General features: G+C 41.4%; 2 protein-coding genes and 1 long non-coding RNA gene across 8 annotated transcripts in view; 1 reads left to right on the forward strand and 2 right to left on the reverse strand.

Annotated features, from left to right (window-relative positions):
• Window positions 1-659: 659 nt before the first annotated feature.
• On the reverse strand, window positions 660-7,910 carry LOC131475133 (uncharacterized). Its single transcript, XR_009242493.1, has 3 exons — window positions 7,408-7,910; window positions 1,892-1,971; window positions 660-1,236 (listed from the first exon to the last, which is right to left on the reverse strand). It is a non-coding gene; the product is annotated as an uncharacterized LOC131475133 (long non-coding RNA).
• Window positions 7,911-15,442: 7,532 nt separating this feature from the next.
• On the reverse strand, window positions 15,443-17,390 carry timm29 (translocase of inner mitochondrial membrane 29). The gene is made up of 2 exons (XM_058653014.1): window positions 17,154-17,390; window positions 15,443-16,369 (listed from the first exon to the last, which is right to left on the reverse strand). Exons 1-2 carry the CDS (start codon window positions 17,257-17,259, stop codon window positions 15,699-15,701), a joined length of 777 nt encoding a protein of 258 aa, XP_058508997.1. The 5' UTR covers window positions 17,260-17,390; the 3' UTR covers window positions 15,443-15,698.
• A 408-nt stretch (window positions 17,391-17,798) lies between these two features.
• Window positions 17,799-21,135, forward strand: part of yipf2 (Yip1 domain family, member 2) — a 33,377-nt gene continuing 30,040 nt past the window's right edge. For 3 of the 6 annotated variants that reach the window (XR_009242491.1, XR_009242492.1, XM_058653010.1), the window contains exons 1-8: window positions 17,799-18,046; window positions 18,327-18,392; window positions 19,204-19,355; window positions 19,431-19,511; window positions 19,635-19,722; window positions 20,312-20,428; window positions 20,529-20,695; window positions 20,915-21,097. Coding sequence is in view for 4 of the 6 variants with exons in the window: in XM_058653010.1 (XP_058508993.1) it covers window positions 18,362-18,392; window positions 19,204-19,355; window positions 19,431-19,511; window positions 19,635-19,722; window positions 20,312-20,428; window positions 20,529-20,695; window positions 20,915-21,097 (819 nt within the window). In the remaining 2 variants the exon portion in view is untranslated. Of the gene's footprint in view, window positions 18,047-18,312; window positions 18,393-19,203; window positions 19,356-19,430; window positions 19,512-19,634; window positions 19,723-20,311; window positions 20,429-20,528; window positions 20,696-20,914; window positions 21,098-21,135 lie in introns of all 6 variants that reach the window. The other 3 variants (XM_058653011.1, XM_058653013.1, XM_058653012.1) reach the window with 3 other exon arrangements.

A 21,135-nucleotide genomic window follows, 5' to 3' on the forward strand; every position in this document is an offset into this window, starting at 1 on the left:
TCCGTGTGTATGTGCTCATGCACGGACACGGTTGTCATTCATCGACCGGCGAGTTAACGGTATCACCAACCCACCGACAGCGATGAATGTGAACCGGAAACCTGCACTGGTAGACGGGTTGTTTTTCCCTAAGGCCCAGCTGCTGAGGAAGTAGTTATTCTGACATATAGAACAGATGGACAAATGCACACAACAAGCTCACAAGGAAATCACAGATGCACGTACTATACGCTCAGTTATTTTTCCATTGTTGAAGGCGAAAATGACCATTTCTTCACACTTTACTCTTGTTTATTTTGCTTCATTGCTACATTCATCGTCGTAAAAAGGTCAAAAATGAGATCTGAGCACAACAGCAATATCACCTTTTATGTCAATATGGTGACGCAACCACTGCCTACACACATTTTTGATTGATTAATGGATTTTTTTTATTTATATACATTATCTTTATTGCGTCATGTCCAGAAAATGTGCCCAGACCAAAAACAGGCTTATTATTAAGACACCATTATAGAGATATAGACCAGTAAGCAGAATAGTAATAATAACATTTTCTTACAAATAATATTCAACAAAAACTATCAGAGATTATAAACATTAAACATAAACAATGATCGTGTTCTGTCATCGTCACAGCAGAATTGTATTTTTGGACTTTATTCAGTGAAAGTGAATAATAATAATAATAATTCATCATAATGAGGACAATAACAGAAGAAAGTGTGACGTGTTTTTATTTAATAACACAACTTGCTGAGTGCATAACATTAACATCATTCACTGATAGATTTGAATTTTAAGTTCAGGATATGGGTTTTAATAAATCATCCTTTTGCTTTTTTAGTTAGCAGGTAACTCATCTAGTGGTATCAAAGCCTGAGTATATTCTTCATTGGTATTAAGTTTAAAAGGCAGTCTGAGGGACATGTTCAACCTTGAAAGGCAGTCAAAACATTTGTCTACCTCACGGTTATTATATATTATGATTATTTTTATTGAAGAATGAAGATCCTTGGTTCAGACATGCTCAAACACGCCTGTCTTACAGCAGCAAACAAACTCAGGTTTGATATTTCATGTGATCATGTAAAGCCCAGCTATACCTGCAGGATTTTACCCATTACTTCATTAAAATTAAAATAGGAAATAAACCTTACCATATATACTTACAAATATTTGCTTGGCTTCGGTTCTGCCGTCTTTTATTGCCCGTTTCTGTCGTTTCTGTCATTTCTGCCGTTACACAAACAAACAAGCATCATGTTAACAACAGTAACCATGTAACCTTTATCAAAGCAGACATGTTTCAGCAGCGAAGGCACAAGTGTTACTGAATGACATGTTTGCCGTGTGAACACTCTCCTCATGTCGTATTCATGACATCGTGATTGGAAAGTTTCTGAAAGGTCAGATTTCACAGCATTTCAAAAATGATGGCGCACACACTAAAGTTCAAATTGTAATTTTTGGTTCAGATTATATTTATATTTTATATGTCTTGCATCATGTTTATCTTCTATCTTTACTATTAAAACTTCTCATGTGTTAAACATGAATGTTCCTTCTGTCACATAAAATAGCATATAATGAGCATTACATCTGATTTAAACTGACTTTAACAGAAGAATTTAAATTTAAATCAATGATTTGTTTAAATAGAGGATGTATTGCATTGCAACCTTTCAGATCTGTTTTTACTCTTGTTATTACAAAGCATGTGTGGCACCACCTTCCTCTATTCAGCCTACCCACAGGCCATGGCTTTCAGTTTAAATGAATTAGAGGACAGCTGATTCCACCAACACAAACACAGCTGTGAACTGTCTACACACACAGACACACACAGACACACACAGACACACACAGACACACTTTACTCATTTGTTACCTGCGTAATTATCGGACATCTCCGCTCTGGTTAATGGAAATGCTCGGTTGTCAGCTCGTGTAACCATCACCGGCTTCACTCTGTGAAAAAAAGCACAGGCAGCAATTAACATTTATGTATTTTAACAATGCAAAAATGTTCTGTAGTCAAAATGAGCGGGGATGGTGCTTTTAAAGGCAAAAGAAAATCAGGATTATGCTGCTTTTTTTTTTTACTCTCTTATAAAAGCTACGTAACATGACTTATACCTGACAAATAGTGCCTGATGTAGTGATTCTGCTGGCCAGCACATTTAAATGTTCAGTGTTTAACATGTATAAGGTTTTACTAGCTGAATTTAAACCTTTGTATACATGTGTATTTCAGACAAAGGGTTTGCTTTAGGTGAGAAATGTCACATCCTTTCTGGGATGTGAAGGCCACCGTAGTTCCCTAATGCTCTTGGGAAAACAAGGCGCAGGGAGAGAGGGCTACATTTGTTATACTGTGCAATCTCATTCTCACCATTAGATGATCTTAACTAAAAACAGGTGCATGCTGCAATTAATCATTTACCAGCATTTCTTTACTTTCATTTTCCCCTTAACTTTAAGGGTAAAAGGAGAAGCTGGAGTTAGTCTCAGCTAACATTGTTGTGAGAGGCCGGGTTTCCCTAGACAGACCATCAGCCTATAACAGGACTAACATATAAAGACAAATAACTTTAATTCAACTTTAATATTTACAAAAAAGGTTGCAGCTGAACCAGGTTTTGAACCAGGATATGAAGCAGGATTTGAGTCAGGGTGCCACCGATCTAAACCATCATACTACTGTGTTTTTATTACCACAATATCAGACAATCTTCCTTCATACAGTAGGCCTCATTGTCCTGTGCATGAGAAGTGACTATACTTCACATTGCATGTGTGTGGTGTTCCGAGGCTGTTGATTGGTTGGCAGAGTGATGAGCTGTTCACTCAGGTGTTCATCTGGGTATCGTTTACTGTATTAAAGTGGTGCTGAACAGGAATTTCAGTCGGGCTATTATCAACACCTCTGAGACAGACCGGCAGGTTGAAGAATAACATCATGTAATCTCATCATGTCTATTGAAGCCAAATAACATTCTCTTTTAAAGGTTTACAGCACACTATGTGTTTGAAGTGGTTTCAAAAAGCATTGTTGCCATTGTGTGCATCATTTGTACCATGGCCTCTTTTGGACGAGTGCAATTCTGCAGTCACTTAAAAATCAGTTTGAAGTTGAACATTTCCTAAAGGCAGCATCATTCCCACTGGTTAAATAAAAGAATCCTATCGTTTTAAACAGGTTTTTGACCAGTGGGAACATCTTTAATCAGTATTCACTCACGGGTCAAATGACTCTGCAATGCAGAGGGTTATTTTATCAGCATTATGGGATGCAAAACCCTGGTGAACACTCTAAAATCTTCTTCATCTGCTTCATTTGCTGCCGGCGTGGTCTACTGCTAGCCTAGCTGTTAGCCATCAATCACGTCAGCAAACCATATTTTTTAAAAACTGGGACAGTTAATCTTCCACGAATCCACCCCCAGGTGAAATACCACAGTGCAAGACTGGCCCTGGGCAAAGGGAATGATGTTAATCACCATTTTAGTGGGGTCATCCAGGTTCAAAAATCCAAGGTGTACCTGCTTATTTTAGAGTGAAAGAGGCTTAAAATAACTCATTAAAGCAGAGGACCATGGCTCAGATTAATGATTATATTATATTATCCATTGTGATTGTCCTGCAGGAATCACATGTATGAACAGTGCAAACGGTTGTTCTGTGCTTCAGACTGATGTGAGCTCACGTGTCAGGGTACACTCAAACACTCGATGGTTTCACTGAGTCACAAACTCACCGACAGCGTTGAATGTTCCCCAACACTTGAATAACTCGGGCTGACAGCGAGCTAACAAACATACAGCCTGTCCTCCGGCGCTACCACGAGTGGACAGCCATGACAGGACGCATGCACCCAGGAGGACGCTTAACAAGAGGAGACAAGAGCTCTGCAGGTGCACACACACACACACACAGACACACACAGACACACACAAACACACACACACGCCTTTTTTGTTGCAGTGGACAGCAAAGAGTCTTACACTGATTTATAGAGGACAGGTTGAGGACAAAACAAAAATCCATGATCCTCAGTTTAGTTTGTTGTTAATAACCGTGGAGAAAATGAACTGAAACAGTTTCATCCGTCATGTTTTGGACGATAAATGATGTTACAGTTGTTCTCTTGTCACATTCTCGCCAATATTATTCTGTTTTTGCAGAAATTCTGGAGGGATGGGTTCAAAATGAAAGCTCTCACAAATGCTGTGAGTTTAAAGGCATTAATATAAACGACAAGTCTGCAGAGCATCCAACCATCAACCCACACAAAGACATGAAACTAGCTAATTGAGACCATTAACCAGTCAGTAAAATGTTTATTGATGTTATAAATCAAGTTAGAAGGAGAGGCTCATTGTCTCATAGACTTCCATTCAAATGGTGTGTTTTTAGCAGCCAGCAGAGTCGCCCCCTGGTGGCTAACTGCTATTTGCAACCTACTTCCTGGGCTTCACTATTCAAACTAGAAATGACTAGAAATGTTGGAGCGTATACAAGGTTGCTTTAACAGAAATACATCTATCTAACACTTTTTGGAATTAAACTAAGACTAAAATACTTTGACACACTACGACACACGTGCGACCGCGTGAACTCAGACATGCAGTAAAAACCTAAAAAAAAACATATATAGTTGCAACTGCTGTCACACTGATTGTGCGGTGATGGAGGAGAGCGGGGGTGGGGGTGGAGAGTCAAGGGTGAGTGGAGAGAATAAAAAAGGAGTGGGGGGGGGGGGGGGGGGGGGTTGCTGAGTGGAGGGTGGGGTGTCTGGGCGAGAGGAGTGCTGATCGATTCCAGGCTTGGTATTTTCCAGACAGGCTGAATGGTATAGGTCAAAGGTTAGCTGCTCTTGTTTCCTATGAAAGAGCAGCTATGTGTGTGTGTGTGTGTGTGTGTGTGTGTGTGTGTGTGTGCAGAAGCAAGTATCCATGCATTGATTGCTTGCCTTTGTGTTAAATATGTTTTTCAAACACGTAGCCTGCAAAGTGATTCTGAATGTGACAAGAAAACAAGCGTATGTTGAAAAGTATGGCTAAGGTGTGTGTGTGTGTGTGTGTGTGTGTGTGCGTGTGTGTGTGTGTGTGTGAGTGTGTGAGAGAGCGATACAGAGAGTACTTGTATTTGTGACTGGACCATGTGAGCACCAGCAGTCCACATGGAGACCAAAGTGTGGTCCTAATGAGGTAACCAAACATTTCTATGGCAGTGGTTAAGTTTCGGGCAAAGATTTGAATTGGGGTTAGGGTAAGGTTAGGGTTTGGTTAGGGTTAGGGTTAGGGTTAGGCATTAACTGATTAAGGTTCAGGATCTTGCTTTGTTCAGGCTGTTCAAATGAATGGAGGTCAATGGGAGTCCTAAGAAGAATAGCTGCACAACTCATTGTGTGTGTGTGTGTGTGTGTGTGTGTGTAAGACTGTTTTGTGACGACCATAAATGTGTATTTTTCATGTCGTTGACGTGTTTATTATGGACGACACACGCCGTTAGATTCCTGTGAACATCAGATGTGGCAGATAATCTATTTATGTGTGTTTTTGTGTGCAAAAATAATCTAGGTGTTTGTCTTTGAACAGCAGGACACTCTGCGCCCAAAACAAACACGAGCACAGGAACACATGCAGGCAGGTCACTGAGTGTCTTGCTCAAGGGCACAGGGGGGAGAAGCTAAAAATAGTCCCGAGTGCTGCTGCTGGGATAAAATGTGACACATCTGCCCCACACTGTGGTGTGTTTGGCTGTGTGTGTGTATTCTGCTCCACCCAGACTGTGACTACTCACATAACTTCATCACACTGACAGAGCAGAGGCAACGCTAACGCAACGCCTTTAACCTCTGCTGCTGCTGCATGAACACAAAAATCACACACACACACACACATGCAGGGAAACTGATCATTACAGCCACACAATAAGTGACGCAACAGCAAACGTGTGTGTGTGTGTGTGTGTGTGTGTGTGTCTACATGCATGGCTGCATGTGAATGCATGTGGTTCAGACCGAGAAGACAGATTGTGGCTGCGAGTTAGAGGGGAAAAAAGAGGGGGAGGGTACAAGGAGACATGCAGACACGCAGTGGGTGGCGGGGTGTGGTGGGGTGTGGGGGAGTGAGTGAGTGAGAGTTGGTCCTCCTTGTCTCCCTCCCTTCCTCCCTCCCTCCCTCCTTTCCTTCCTCCCTCACTCACTCTCCCAATCGCTTACACGCTCCCCCTCCCCCCTCCAGGGACTTGAACCTGTGACCCAGCGGTGAATGAGTTCATGGGAGGCACCGCCATTATTGGGGAAACTGCTGGTCTGTGAGTGTGTGTGTGTATGTGTGTGTGTGTGTGTGTGTGAAGTGACCTGAGTTGAGTTCATCCACCAGTGTCTGTTTCTTTTGTGTGTGTGTGTGTGTGTGTGTGTGTGTGTCCATGTGTTTACTCACAGATGTTTACACTCTGATTTCTAAACTAAATGTTTGCATCCATCGCTGCAAGTTGTGAAGTATACAGGTGTGTGTGTGTGTGTGTGTGTGTGTGTGAGTCTGATGTCAGAGGTAACAGAAATGGCGGTGCAACCCCAGACCCCAGCCCCCCCCCCCTCCCCCTGTTTTGCCACTGGATGTGTGAGAAAGTCTGCATCTCCCCGCCTGGACCAGACAGACTTAAATCTAATTGACATTCAGTTCAACTGACCCACAAACACACACACACAACTGCAATCAGCATATAAGTGAACCTACATATAAATAAATAAATATATATATATATATATATAGATATAGATATATACATGTATATATGTGTGTGTGTGTGTGTGTGTGATCTAAAACACTGTGTGCAGCCATCTTAATGAGGGCACATAATGTATTCCCTTACCCTCACAATCTCAACTAAAAGCCGGACCCTAAGACCAGGTCTTAAGCCATGAACAGGCCTTTTAAATTACAACAGAAAGTGAGGAGGAGCATAAATGTCCTCACATGGTTCATGAGGCAAAATGGTCCTCACAAGGATACACATACGAGTGCACACACACTATCAGGAAGTCACATGAGAAATCATGAATGAAAATCCACATTGTGTGTTCTCATGCCACCTTGCTCTCCTCTACTACATCCATTCCCATGCTTGACTCTCCCTCTCTCTCCTTCTCTCTCCCTCTCTCCCTCTCTGACTCTGGGCGTTCCTGATCCTGCATGCACATCAGTGTCTGCAAACATCCACTGACCCACTGTCACATCACATTCATGTGTTCATGACGACAGGCGGCGACAGCCTCTCAGTCAGAGCTGCTCTGGGATCACAGCCTCATGCACAACCGTCCTTTTATAAAAACAAACAAACAAACAAACAAACAAACAAAAAACATGGAAGAGACGAAGATGCAAAGTGACTTACCCAAAATCCTCGTCTGCAGGAGCAGCAGTGTCGCCGTCCCTGTCTCTGCATTCCTCTGTCTCTACACCTCTGTTTGCACCCCTCCCATTGAACAGCCAAGCCACCGCTCTCTGTCTGTCTTTCCCTCATCCTCTCATCTTTTACTCATCTTCAAAATCCCTACTTTTCATCACTTCCTTCCTCCTCGCTCTCTCTCTCTCTCACTTCCTTTTCTCCTTGTCTCTCATTTGTCACAAATCTTTCTCTCTGTGTCTTTCTTTCTTTCTTTCTTTCTTTCTTCCTCTCCAGTGGCTGCTCGGCGTCTCCTTCCTGCTGCTGTAAACTGCAGACTGTCTGGAGAGAGAGAAAGAGAGGGAGTGAGGGAGTGAGGGAGGAGAGAGAGAGACAGATCGAGAGACACTGTGGAGCAGTGGGAAGTGCAAACCGGGACACACACACACACACACACACACACAGCCTCTGTCAGTTTGAATGAATAGTGTGCACACTCTGCTTGTCTCTCCTCCCCCCTCTCTTTCCCTCTCCCTCGTTCCCTCCTTTTCTCTGCCTACCAGACACCCCTCCTCCACTCCTCTCTCACTTTGCCCTCCTTCGCCGTCTCCTCCTCCTCCTCCTCCTTCTCCCTCACTGCTGCCTTCAAACATGTTCACACTCCTAGACTGACATTATGGAACTGCACTTACTGACACCCCCCCCACACGCACACACACACACACACACACACACGCACACACACACACACACACACACACACTTGTCACTGTGGTGAAAGCAGCAGACAGTTAACCCTTTGATGCAGCTGTGTGTCCTGACTGTCAGTATCATCATCTTCTTTGTAGTTCTTTTGCAACCACTGCTTCGTCAGTGCGCGTCTACTCCATTTTTGTTTGAAAATGCATAAATTGTGCTCTGGTTTCACCGGCTGTCGACATAAAACTCTGTTTGACTTTGAAAGTCTGCAGCTGTGCTTCAGGCCTCGTCCACATGTGGGTGGGTGGTTTTTTTTATTTTAAATGACATTTTCTTCCTTCTTTTGTTAAAATGTGAAAAGCTTGCTGGGTCAACAGGGAAATAGGCCTGTTTCAGTTAGCATGGTCCAGCTAAGCTAACACTAGCACATGCCTGACACAATGACAAACCAGAGGAGACACCAACACACACGGTGCGATGGAAGAAATCAATTATTTGAATCAATTGTCTTCTCCACACAGAATCAGAACTTTTAACTTTACCATCTTTTTCTTTCTCATTCTTTTCTGTAAACACGACAATGTTTCACACTCACAAAATCCCCCAGAATGACTTTAAACGCTGTAGTACACGTGCCGGGCCTGTATGTGGTGCTGTAACGCGGGCGCGGAAACGCGAGGCCGGTGTTTTGAGATGTTCCCACCCCGGGACTCACTTTTGAAAAAAAGCCCAAAACACCAGTTCCATGTGGATAAAAAGTCGATCCAACACAAAACTGTTGCTGAGAGCAAAAAGAACACTTACATTGAGCGTGACCTGGTCCTCAGTCTCCTTACAGAAATGCCTCCTCTTACATTTCAGCATTGTTGTTCCTCATTATTAGTACGTTCTGAAACTAAGCATCGACTGCAGAGAGAATCCACTTCCTGTTTACATTGGCGCGTGCATGCTCGGTGCACCTGCCGTGAGTATGGATGCAGATTACTGCTGATACACATGTTTTATCTTAAAAGCTGCTTTCAGATGAAAACATAGGGTTGATGACATAAAAGTGCTTCACTAAGCATTGGTGACATGTCACTGTCATGTGATGTTGGAAATGACTGGTTATAGCAAGGTGGTAAATGCACAGATGTGTCATAAACAGCTTCATTTTGTTTAAAGGGGATAAAAAACACTATCGGACTGAAAACACTATCAGAAAATACTGTCAGCTGTGATACTAGTATATGGAATATGTGTAAAAATTCTGATAAAATAATTATACTTTATTAATAATACGTTGTTAATAACAACAACAGCCCATTGTGGAGAAAAATTAGTTTTGATGCTAAATAGAGGCTAAAAGGGAAAAGAAGTGAAGTTAGAGATATTCAGCAGCAACGTACAACAAGAATGTACAAAAATGAACATGATAATAACCATTTCCTGGTTATGAGGGTTATGAGGCAACATTGTAGCGTAGCAGTGTAGCGTTGTAAAATAAATAACTGGAAGTGCAAACATTTGTTCTGGAACTGTCGCCTGCTGCTCGGCAGACATGTTGCTCTCACACGTTCAGGTGAGAATTATGCATCAAAGACTTGTGAACAATGTCACGTTTAATTATGGGACATTTTTACTACAGAAGATACAAAGAAGAGCAATATAGCAACAATACAGCATTGTTATTGACTGGTAACTTGCTAACAACGGCAACTCTGAGACACACTTGTGTTTCCGAGACTTCATAACTTCAATAACACGTTACATAACACATAACCTTTTTATTTGTGGAAATAAATGAAACAAAGTAAAAGTGAAATCTCATGTGTTCATATTATACAAACTTATCAGATCTGCATTCATACTTTTCAGACATTAATTAAATAAAAAAAACATAAGATGTGTATTAAACACAAGGTTGTTAAATATAAGATTCATTATGAAATATAAGAGTTCATGTTACCAATGCATTCTAAAATACCGACACATAAAGCCAGCCTACAATAAATGTCATCCTTTTACTTGCCATCATAATGTTTTATTGAAAATGTATTAAAAATTCATCAGTGTCCCCCGTCATCCTCTACTTATTGTGTGCTCTTGTTTGTAAATGTAACTCCTCTGTTTGTGGACTCAGTGCTTCACTGATGGAATTCATTCATGGATGTAAAAAGCATGTTTTCATATGTTAATGCACGTATATATAGATATATATATATATAGATATCTATATGTTTCTTTAGTTTGCATCCACCAGCACCTCCCCCTTTACTTGTATTTCCATTAACACTGTTCCTCCACCTTCGTCCATCCCCCATGCTCTCTCCATCATCCTCTATCCTTTCCTTAGTTACATATTGATTAGGTCGCTCCAAGTGTGTGTGTGTGTGTGTGTGTGTGTGTGTGTGTGTGAGTGTCATTGTGCGGGTATGTGTGGAGGCATACAAGCCTGGTCCTGCTGTGGTCAATGAGGTCAACATGGTGGCCAGACAGACTTCCCCACCCCCCTCGTTCCTCTCGTTGTTTTTTCCCCTCTGCCTCCTCCATCACCTCCTGATCTCCTTTCTTGGGGTTAGTGAGTGCAGTCGAGGTAAGAAGAAGAAGAAGGAGAAGAAGAAGAAGAAGAAGAAGAAGAAGAAGGAGAAGAAGAAGAAGAAGAAGAAGAAGAAGAAGAAGAAGAAGAAGCAAATGCTGGGGGGTCGCGGTAAATGATAATGTCAGCATCCTTCCTGAGTCCTGAGCTCATCTACCAGCGAGGTTGATAGCAGCTGACAGAAAATGAATGCATTTACTTGTAATGTATAACAGAGCATGACATCATGAGCCTAATGTGTTCATGTAAGAGGAGAGGGCCTCACAAGTGAACACGTTAACCTTATTTTCCTCACACAACGCAGAAGAGATGAGTTCTTGGGTGCAAGGTTATTGGGAATATTAAGACAGAAGAGGGATGGATACAGTTGTGCTGCACGGCCGAACGCAACAGGGCTTTTTAAAATGTGCATTTATGCTTCTTATTAGTCTGTGAATGCAGTCAGGTGACGCGCCTCGCCTCACTAATTGTGTCTTTTCATTTAGAGCGCGGGGGGAAAAGAAAGAAATGCAACATGTTTTTTTCAAACACCACTTGACAGTGACCGTCCTCGCTGACCCCTGCGACCAACAGACTCACTGTCTGTCTGTCTGTCTGTCTGTCTGTCTGCGAGTGGAGGAGGGGGCAGCAGGCAGACGAGGCACGGGGTCAATGAAGGCCATAAGTCAAAGATGGAGGGAGATGCAGGCAGAGGACGCTCAGAGGATACACAATGAAGAGGAAGGAAGAATATACACACGTGACTGACTCACATGACAGAGCGGTGTGGTAAGCACAATTAGTGAGAATATGGATTTAAGGTGGTAACCCTGGTGTGTGTGTGTGTGTGTGTGTGTGTGATCGCTTGTGTTCAAATGCTGATCATAACTTTGTGAAACTGCAGAGGCTGCAGGTTAAGTCTTCCACTTTGTCACTGCTTTAAATGCCAACTGAAAAACTTAAAGCAACACATTAAAGGATTTGCTCTCGGGTTCCCCCTACAGTTGATAAACGGTATTGTTGATCACAACTGTCATGAAATATATGTTGAAATAACATGCAGTTGTTAACAAGTGTTACCGACTTATCTAACCTAACACTCACTGTATTCACATTGTTTGAATCACTTGATTTATGAAAGCGATGATTTGAATAACACAGCCTGACATATGTCGTCATGTTACCTTGACGGGCTGTGACGTCTGCTGTAAAGTACAACGTTGTTGTTCTTTTTATGGCTCCATAGTGTAGGCGACCTGCTCCGGCTTCGACAGGGGGCCACATTCAACCTATAAAGTTGGAAGTTAATAATCTTAATAAAACATTATTTGAAGGATGAAAAGCTACATCATGTCACTTTAAAGACATAATTATTTTAATAATGTGTCAGACCAGGAAATCAGAGGAGAACATAAATTACAAATAATGTTAATAAACCTTCCTCAGGATTCAAGATAACCTTGTTTAACTGTATATGTATATGTATATAAGGAGTGTTAAAATCAATATATTCATAGTTAAAAAGTAAAAATAACTGAAATAAAAAAGAGAAATGACTTCACACACACACACATTGAACACACTAGGGAACACCATTAGGAACAAATAGCCTCACTTATCCAGTAAATGACTTCTAATTGTGTTCATGCTGCAAGATAAATGATTACAATAAACACTGTAGTTTAAGTTTACATGATGTAAACAGTTCATTAAGTTCTCATGCTTGCTGTAAGAGTAAAGTAGTTCATAGTTTGATCGTGTCGTGTGGTAAATGTTGTTTTAAAGCTGCAGTGTGTTATAATATAATGTATAATATAAACACACATGTCTGCTGTGTTTTGGTTACACAGAAAATCTACTTCAGTTTAGTCAGCATTTCAAAAACATTAGCATGACTTTCTTTACCTGCCTTTACGTTTCACTGCCGTGTCCAAACCTTAGTGCGACAGAGGAATGTGGAAACTCCACGTAAGCTTTGTGTGCCTGTGAGGCAGAGACACCATCAGGCTAGTTCAGTGGCATTGTGCCTTTATTGAATGTTTTGACTTGGGCTGAGTAAATGTTGAGTGATTGTGTGAGTGGAATTAAGGTCCAGTTTGAACGTTGCTCCTCCTCAGTGACAGTTAATGCTCCACGCTCTGTATTCTTGTTCATATTCTAGAATATTCAGTCTCTGTATAAAGCATCAAACATATACATGTCATATAACGTTTCCCTAAAAAAGTCACAAAAATAACGACATGGTTTATGAAGGAGCTTTATGCTCAAATCATTTTGAAAACTTGTACCATTGAATTTCATATTGACATATGAACAGCAGCGGCATATATGGAATAAAGATTAGAATTTATCTTTATTCATGAGCATCAGTTTAACAAGCCATGAATCTAAACCAACCTGGTCTAATCTGAACCAACCTGGTCTAATCTGATCAACCTGATCTAATCTAAACCAACCTGGTCTAATCTGATCAACCTGGTCTAATCTAAACCAACCTGGTCTGATCTAAACCAACCTGGTCTAATCTGATCAACCTGGTCTAATCTAAACCAACCTGGTCTAATCTAAACCAACCTGGTCTAATCTAAACCAACCTGGTCTCTCAGAAAAACAGTGAGAGAAAAGATGTTTGAATATTATAATTTAGCAAATGGTTATGGAACTATTAATTGGTTGGTGGTGGCGTGCAACATTAGTGAGAGACAGAAACACGCCTGAGGCAGACGACAAAATGTTATACTGCTTGTGACATTTATGAGTATTATGAGGAAATACCAGCTAAGGGTTTGTTTAAATTATGTTAAATTGGTGTGACTAATATTATTTTTAGGCCAACCCTTAAAAGAAATAATTAGTTGAGCCCACAGCGGAGGTCACATGACTCGTTAAAAGGTTTGCACTTGTGAACTATGTGAACGAGGTGTGAACTAGGTGCACATTGTGACAAATTAATAAAAAATAAACAAGTAAATGAAAAAAATAGAAAGTTTCAGTTTATTGCTATTATTGTCATAATTATTTGTAGCAATCATAAAAAGATATTTTTTGGAAAGTATCAAATTGGGCTCCCACAGAGAAAGCTAATCTGTTACCAGATTCTGTATTTCATACTGACAAAATGCAGCTGTTTAAATACTGATCTACTCACTGTTCCATGTTAGAGTATCATCACACGTGACATTGGAGTCATTAAGACATTCATTAATTGTCCTTAATTGAGCTAATGCTAACACTTTGGCAGACACTGGGTTTATAATTATTTGGCACTAGAACGCCCTCTGGTGGCAGAATCTGAAAACATGACACAGACTGAAGGGAAATCCAGCACCGCTCTGACCTCAGTGACTTCCTCTGCGTGTCATCTGATAGCCTCTGCCAGTGAGTCAAAGTGTGACATCATGAGTCACCTTTGACCCCATTAAGAGTCAGTCTCCTTCTTGTGTTATCGGGGTGAGGGATCACTTCCTGTTCAACTCCTTCCTGAAGATGACTGAATGTGACTGAATTAGATTTTACTTCAATAATCCCATTTCATGCTACTTTATACATCGTACCTTGGAGCTAAACTGTGGATTTTGTGGCAGATGGCTGCACATCTTTACGTCTGTTTCTGCCACTTATTTCTTCCTGTTATAAGGGTTTTAAATTGTGATTTAAAGTGCTATATAAATAAAGTTATTTAGAATTATTATTTCCCATGTAAAAGACTACATATGCATATCTGCCATTTGCAAAAAAGAGCTGTCCCGCAGAGGTAAAGCAAAGCTAATGTTAAAGCTGCAGTAGGCAGGATGACTAGAACAATTGTTCATTGTTGAAACTCCTCCCCAGGTCATCAGCGATGATGGATTTCCACATATATATGAAACTGCGGTCAGTGATGTCATCTTTTGTCACACATCCTGTCTTTTGCCGTCATTAACATTCCCGTCCCTCCTCCCTACATCACCCCATGAATGTGAGGAGAGAGCGAGAGTCACGTCAGTGAGAAAACACCACATATCACAGAGAGCTGGTCCACGAAATCACCTGGAAACGATTCGGCTCACGATCACCAGCTTTTTATCAGACTCCCCTGTTCAATATTGAGATTGAGATTCTGGATTTCACTGAGTGATTGTTGGTTAAAAAGGTTACAAGTCATCAAAAGCCATAAGGAGCAGATGACGCTGGTCTGCAACATGTCACAGATCAGATTCCTTCACCTTAAGAGCAACTTTGGTCCAAGGTAGTGGTTTGTCTGCAATTAGCAGCACTAGCATTATCAACATGCTAAGCTTCAAACTGGAGGACTGAGCAAAAATAATTAAAATTGTGATCGATTTTGATAACCGGTATGAAAAGTATATTACGATGGCATGTTTTGTTGTATTTCCCACCCCTGCAGCTGTCACAATATTGTTGTTTCACTGATTTTAAGTTAAGGTTTTAGCAAAATATAAGTAAACGAGACAGATCAGTAAAGGAGAAAAAGTTTCAATCACAAATTTGAATGTTTCCATTTCAATAATCTCTACAGCTGACTACACTTTTAAAAACTCATCTTAAAACCCATTTTTATTCATTCTTTGGCTTTCAACTCAGCATGAGACTCCGCTCTTGTTTTAAGTGTTCTAGTGTTTTATTGTTTTTATTGTTTTAATATTTTTATTGTTTTACTTTTTGTTTTATTTCTTTTCATGTACAGCACTTTGTCTCAGCTACGGCTGCTCAAAGCGCTTTATAAATAAAGTTGAGTTGAGTACTCTCATCGATATTTTGAAGTTGAGACAAATACCATAAGAAAAATACTGAGTAACTGACAGATTTATTGACACATGGTTAGTGGTTTATAAATGCAATTATTTCTGTGACACAAAACAGATGTTGGGATAAATAAAACACAACTGAGGATTCTGATGGGCTGCTTTTACCAAAGATGCAATGGTTTCTTGTTTCTGTGACAGTTTGTGGTGACAGTAAACAGTGTGGAGAGTTCACGGCCGAGAAGTTGAATAAAATGAAAAATGGGAATTTGCTTTGTGGCAAATTCTTCCATAAGCACTTAAACTTGAGTCTGTTTCAGTTGTTCTGTCTGGCTCTCTTCACTGACACTCTCCTCCTCTTTGTCCACTGCATGTGCATCTTTGTCCTCATCCTCCACAGTCAGTGTTAACCATGACTCTGTGTGCAACTTTTCATTCCTTTCCACCTCCTTAACAGTGGGTGGTGACGTTACCTGCATGTGAGCAGGCAAGTACTTGAACTCGTCATCGTTCACATCATAGTCCTTCATCTTTGAGTCCAGGATCCACCAGCGGCTGGCGAAACCCACGTCCAGTACCCGCCGGGGAAACTCTGACCAGGGCATCGACAGATTAGAGCACTGGGCTTCGTACAGTGTGGAGTCTGGGTCGTGGTAAGTGTGGTAAACTAGAGAGAGAAGACCCAGGTTGACGTGCCGGAGTCGGCCCTCGTTACGGAGCTTCACTATACTCTGGACGTGGCCGTCAGAGGTGGCATTGCGTATCCATGGTGACAGCAGGCCCAGCTGGTTGGAGTGGTCCAGCAGAGTTGCCTCAAAGGACGACTGGTCTGGTGCCGTGTGGAAACAGGCCCAGGCTCCGCCCAGCAACGTCGCATACACTGTGGCTTTGAGCGGTCGCTCCCGAGCTCCGACCACTATCTCCCGACAGGCCTCTTTATAATCTGACAACAGGCCGCGACACCACTTGCCTACGGACGGTAGAAGAGAAGACACTTAATCCTGTTTGCAGCTTTGAGCTTCCAATAAGGACAAAAAGTTGCAGTGCAGTTTGAAATAAGGGCCTGTATTTATCAAACTGTCATTTGAGTAACACGTTTTTGCCCTTTCTAATGTGTTCATATTGTAGTTTCTTTTTTCCAAAAAAATAATAAAGAAATAACTCCAAAACTGGCATGTGAGTGAACCAATGAAAGTCTATAAAAGAAAACACAGGCTTGCTTGACAGACCACGATATTCAGGTCCTGTCAGCGTGATGACATCAGAGACAAGGGCTGAATCCTTTTAGGGAAAATCTCTCAGTTTCTGGCAGATATTGCAATTGTTTATTTGTGTATTTTGTGTATAATCAAAGTTCAGTATAATGTTCACCGTGTAACAGAATTTAAATGTGATGGAGCATCACCACATGACACACTGCTCTATATTCTAATGCAAATAAGTTACATTTTTAAGAGAACATTCAATATTAGAATTTAATTGCAGCCTGTGCAATTTGCTATTGGCGATTTCAATTTGAAAACATTTCATTGATTAATTACTAGTTTCCTCTCACACACACACACGCACACCAGTCTATTTTTTCCTGTTGGTAAAATATGAGCACATAATAGTGTAGCTTATGAAGCAACGATATCTCTCACAACACACGACAAAATGTCATATTTATACAAACTAGCGTGTAGGTTAAACACAGCTAATTGTAATTTTTAGCACATATGTCAAACCTGACTAGTGTAGTCCTAAAATGTCACCTGCTTTGCTGCTTTTCACAGCCTCCCAGCGGCTGACTTTGGCCGGAGCTGCCGCTAAGTCTGCCGCAGCGGAGAACATCCTCGTCGCTAAACGCAACGAAGCCATTTCGTAAATTTAGACGGTCACCTTCATGCAGAAGAAGCTATCTGTCTGACAGTTAGTAAGATAGCTCACATGGAGCCAAAATGGCGATCGGTAAAGGGTCTCCTTTAGCCTTCCGTCAAGAAACATCTTCATCGCGTGAAGGTTCCGCCATATGGATACCACACACACACCAAACAAAGTGAAAGATGCATACCGCCACCTACTGCACCGGAGTTCGTAATACCATGACGCCACAATTATGTTTTTTTTGTTTTGCTTATTAGATCCGTTTGAAATTAAATTCCGACTCTATGGTGGAACATTTGAATCCATTATTAACACAAACCCGCTGAATTACCTGGTTCCTATTGATTGGTTAATACAATGATTTAATATGAATTTCCCTTTTTCCATATTACTACGTAAATACATGTTTTGACTGTATTCATCTGTCTTTTAATCATTTGTAGTTTCTCTGTCTTGAAATGTGTTTAAATAAAGTTTTTTGACACAACCAGGTCCATGTGACAGCTTTGTTTACGTGGTGACGTGTACCGGAAGACATGCTAACCGGACTAACAGCAGTCGTTGTGGCTTTGACAGGAAAGCTTTAGCTGTCCGTAATTATTTCTTGTTTTATTTTACATTGGCGGTCCGGGCTGTCACATATTCACGTGAGTTACATTCAAACATTCAAACAATTGCGGAATAACAGTCTTACTGTGCGTTAAGCCCTTTAGCTTAGCTACTCTTAGCTGTCACAGTCGTGTGGACGCCAGCAGCATCGGGCTCATCCCTCTGTGGACAGGTGGGACCTTTTTATTCAACGTATTCGTTTCCCTTATTCGTGTTTTTAACCTTGAGTAATTATTACACGTGTATATATTTGATTAGGCTCGGTAGGATAGCTTGTTGCTGAGTACATTCATACTTGATTGTATATCATTGTGTTTTTAACCATGAACAGGGCAACAAGGTTGTTTTAAACTGTGCTCCATAAATAACATTCCACATTTGACATGAACACATACATGATCTGTAAAGAGAGATCGCCTGACTATTAAGTTGTAGTAGTTTATCTCTCTCAGGTCTTTCATAAGTTTCCTGTTTGGCCTCTGGAACGATGGCCAGTCCAAACGATCTACAGTTCCAAGGTAAGAATGATGGAAATTAAGCTAACATTTGTTTTTTGTTTTTGTCTTACTTTATGATAGTCTAGTGAATTTTATAATCTTCAGCCATTGGAAATGAGTTAAATTATCATAGTAACTCTGATCTGATCTGATTTTTTGTCATGGTTAAAGTAGTATTTCATGTTACAGCAGTTCAAGTAGTCTTTGATTCAAGTCAGACATGCTAATTTAAACATATATCTCTTAAATTGGATTTACCTATTCAGAATAGTGTTAGCGTTCACAGAAATGGCTGTAAAAATAAACATATTATTCACCAATTTGCTCTTTTTATGATTTATAGTGTGATTTGGGTTGTGATGTTTTGTTATTTTTAAAGTGGGTGAGGAAAAAGAAAAGCTTGGGAAACACTGCTCTACATGCCCAAACCTGGGACACCCAGTGACAACCAGTGACATCTAGTGATTGTTAGTGGCACTACATGATGTCTTCAATTTAAATGGGTGCTGCTGAGGACACATGTTAAATTATCCCAATCCAGCAAGGATTAGAGGGTCACAACCGTAAAAAAACATCCAATATCTGATACTATTTTGACAAGCTTTTTGTAAAAGAGCAAACTTCTGATGACAAGAAGATGTCAGGATTTCTTTGCTAGTCTCAGGCTTGCTTATTAATTTCATTGAGTCCTAATCGGTCAGTTAACAGTAACAAGAATGGAAAACCTGATCAGGATTGTGCTTTGTGTACACTTTGGATCAGAGCCCATTGTAGCATCACTGCACTACCACCATAAGTGACTCCCTGTCGTCTGCTCCCTGTGTGTCTGTAGAGTTTGAGGAAGCAGCAGAGCTGTTGTCCGCTGACCCAGAGGCCACCACGCTCAGTATGTCCGCCTCAGACAACCTCACTCGAGCAGGAGGAGGAGAGGATGTGAAATTAGACCTGTCAGAGGATGAGCACGATGAGGAGGAGAGTTCAGAGGTGAGTAAATGATCCAAGTTCACCACCATGTGACACCGTGACGACAGCACCTGAGACATGTTGTTTTTCTTCCAGCTGTTGGGAGGACAGAAAGCAACCAGTGGTTTCTGGACCTTTGAGTACTACGAGTCCCTCTTCAATGTGGACACTGTGCAGGTATGAGCGTCTCCCTCTCTACAAACACGAGGTGTTTGCAACCACAGCTGCAGTTTGTGCTGTTTGAAACCTTATAAATGTGATATTAATAGATTGCAATGTGCATGTGTTTGACTTGTACAGGTTCTGGATAGAGTGAAGGGATCTGTGCTGCCACTTCCTGGAAGAAACTTCATTAAGCATTACCTTCGATCTAACCCAGATCTGTATGGTAAGCTTTTCATGACACATTCAAAGTTCTTTGATAAATAATATCTTTCACATTTATAGTGCTATGTAATGACAGGAAAGGACTGTTGCATATGAGCATTTTGGTGTTTTGTCATGCATTATTACCTCTGAAGCATTTAGTTTTAGTAGTGATGCTCCAGGATGGAGGCATCTGCATGTTGCATAAAACCACTTGCCTGCCAAGGCCTATTTAACGAACAAAACCCCGCCTATCTCTGTTATGAAAGTAAATAGAATCTAACTCATCCCGATGGAAAAAGACAAATCCCGTAACAATAACAGGAGAAAGCTGTATCAATAGAAAATGGCAGTTTGCCCCTTCAACAGTTCACATAAGTGTCTGTTGATACGTTTGTTTTTCATAGACTAGACGCCATTTAACAGTAACCCAAACAGACCAAACCCGCGAGGTCTAGCGTCACGTTTATTTATACAAATATCTGTCGTATGGTTCACTTGGCAGACTTCAAACCTGGCCAGTGTGTGTGTGTGTGTGTGTGCAGTGCAGACTTTGACATTGTTTGGATAAGTAATATCTAATATATGTGTGTGTGTGTGTGTGTGTGTAGGTCCGTTCTGGATCTGTGTGACACTGGTCTTCTCAGTGGCGATAAGTGGGAACCTGTCGACCTTCCTCAGTGAGATGGGAAACCCGGCGTATCACTACAGACCACAGTTCCACAGAGGTCAGTCCCTCATGCCGTCTCTTATCAGCCTTAAAGTCATTGTAATAGTTTTTAGCGAGTCATGCTGACTCAGCGTTATTTCTGCTCCTCACGTCTGCAGTAACGATAGCTGCAGTAGTGATCTTCATGTACGCCTGGCTCGTGCCCATCGGTGTGTGGGGTTTCCTGACGTGGCGGCAAGGGTCTGAGCGGCAGATCGGGGCCTACTCCTTCCTGGAGACAGTGTGTGTCTACGGCTACTCCCTCTTCATTTATATTCCCACCTCAGTGAGTGCATCAGGGTCAGAGTCATGAGACGAGCGGTTTTTATGACGACGATTCCAACGTGTTTTTGCTTCATGCGTTTCTGATCATTTTAAAGCATCAGGACAGTTATTTTTTTACTCTCTCTTAGCAAATTAAAAAAATTCAAACCGATGTATTATATAGTTATTTATACAACTGAGAGCTAATAATAAAATGATGATTTCCACTCACCGTCTTCAGGTTTTGTGGATCATCCCGTTTGAGTGGCTGCGCTGGGTGCTGATCGTCGTCGCCATGGTGATCTCTGGCTCCGTCCTGGTCCTCACTTTCTGGCCCGTCGTCCGCGACGACACCAAGTTGATGGCTGTAGCCACCGTGGCGACCATAGTGGTCCTGCACGCGCTGCTGGCCGTCGGCTGTAAGGTCGGTGAGCGCGCTTCACTCAGCTGTGCAGCGTTCAT

This window comes from Solea solea, chromosome 16 (genome assembly GCF_958295425.1).
Source record: "Solea solea chromosome 16, fSolSol10.1, whole genome shotgun sequence".
Lineage (NCBI taxonomy): Eukaryota > Metazoa > Chordata > Actinopteri > Pleuronectiformes > Soleidae > Solea > Solea solea.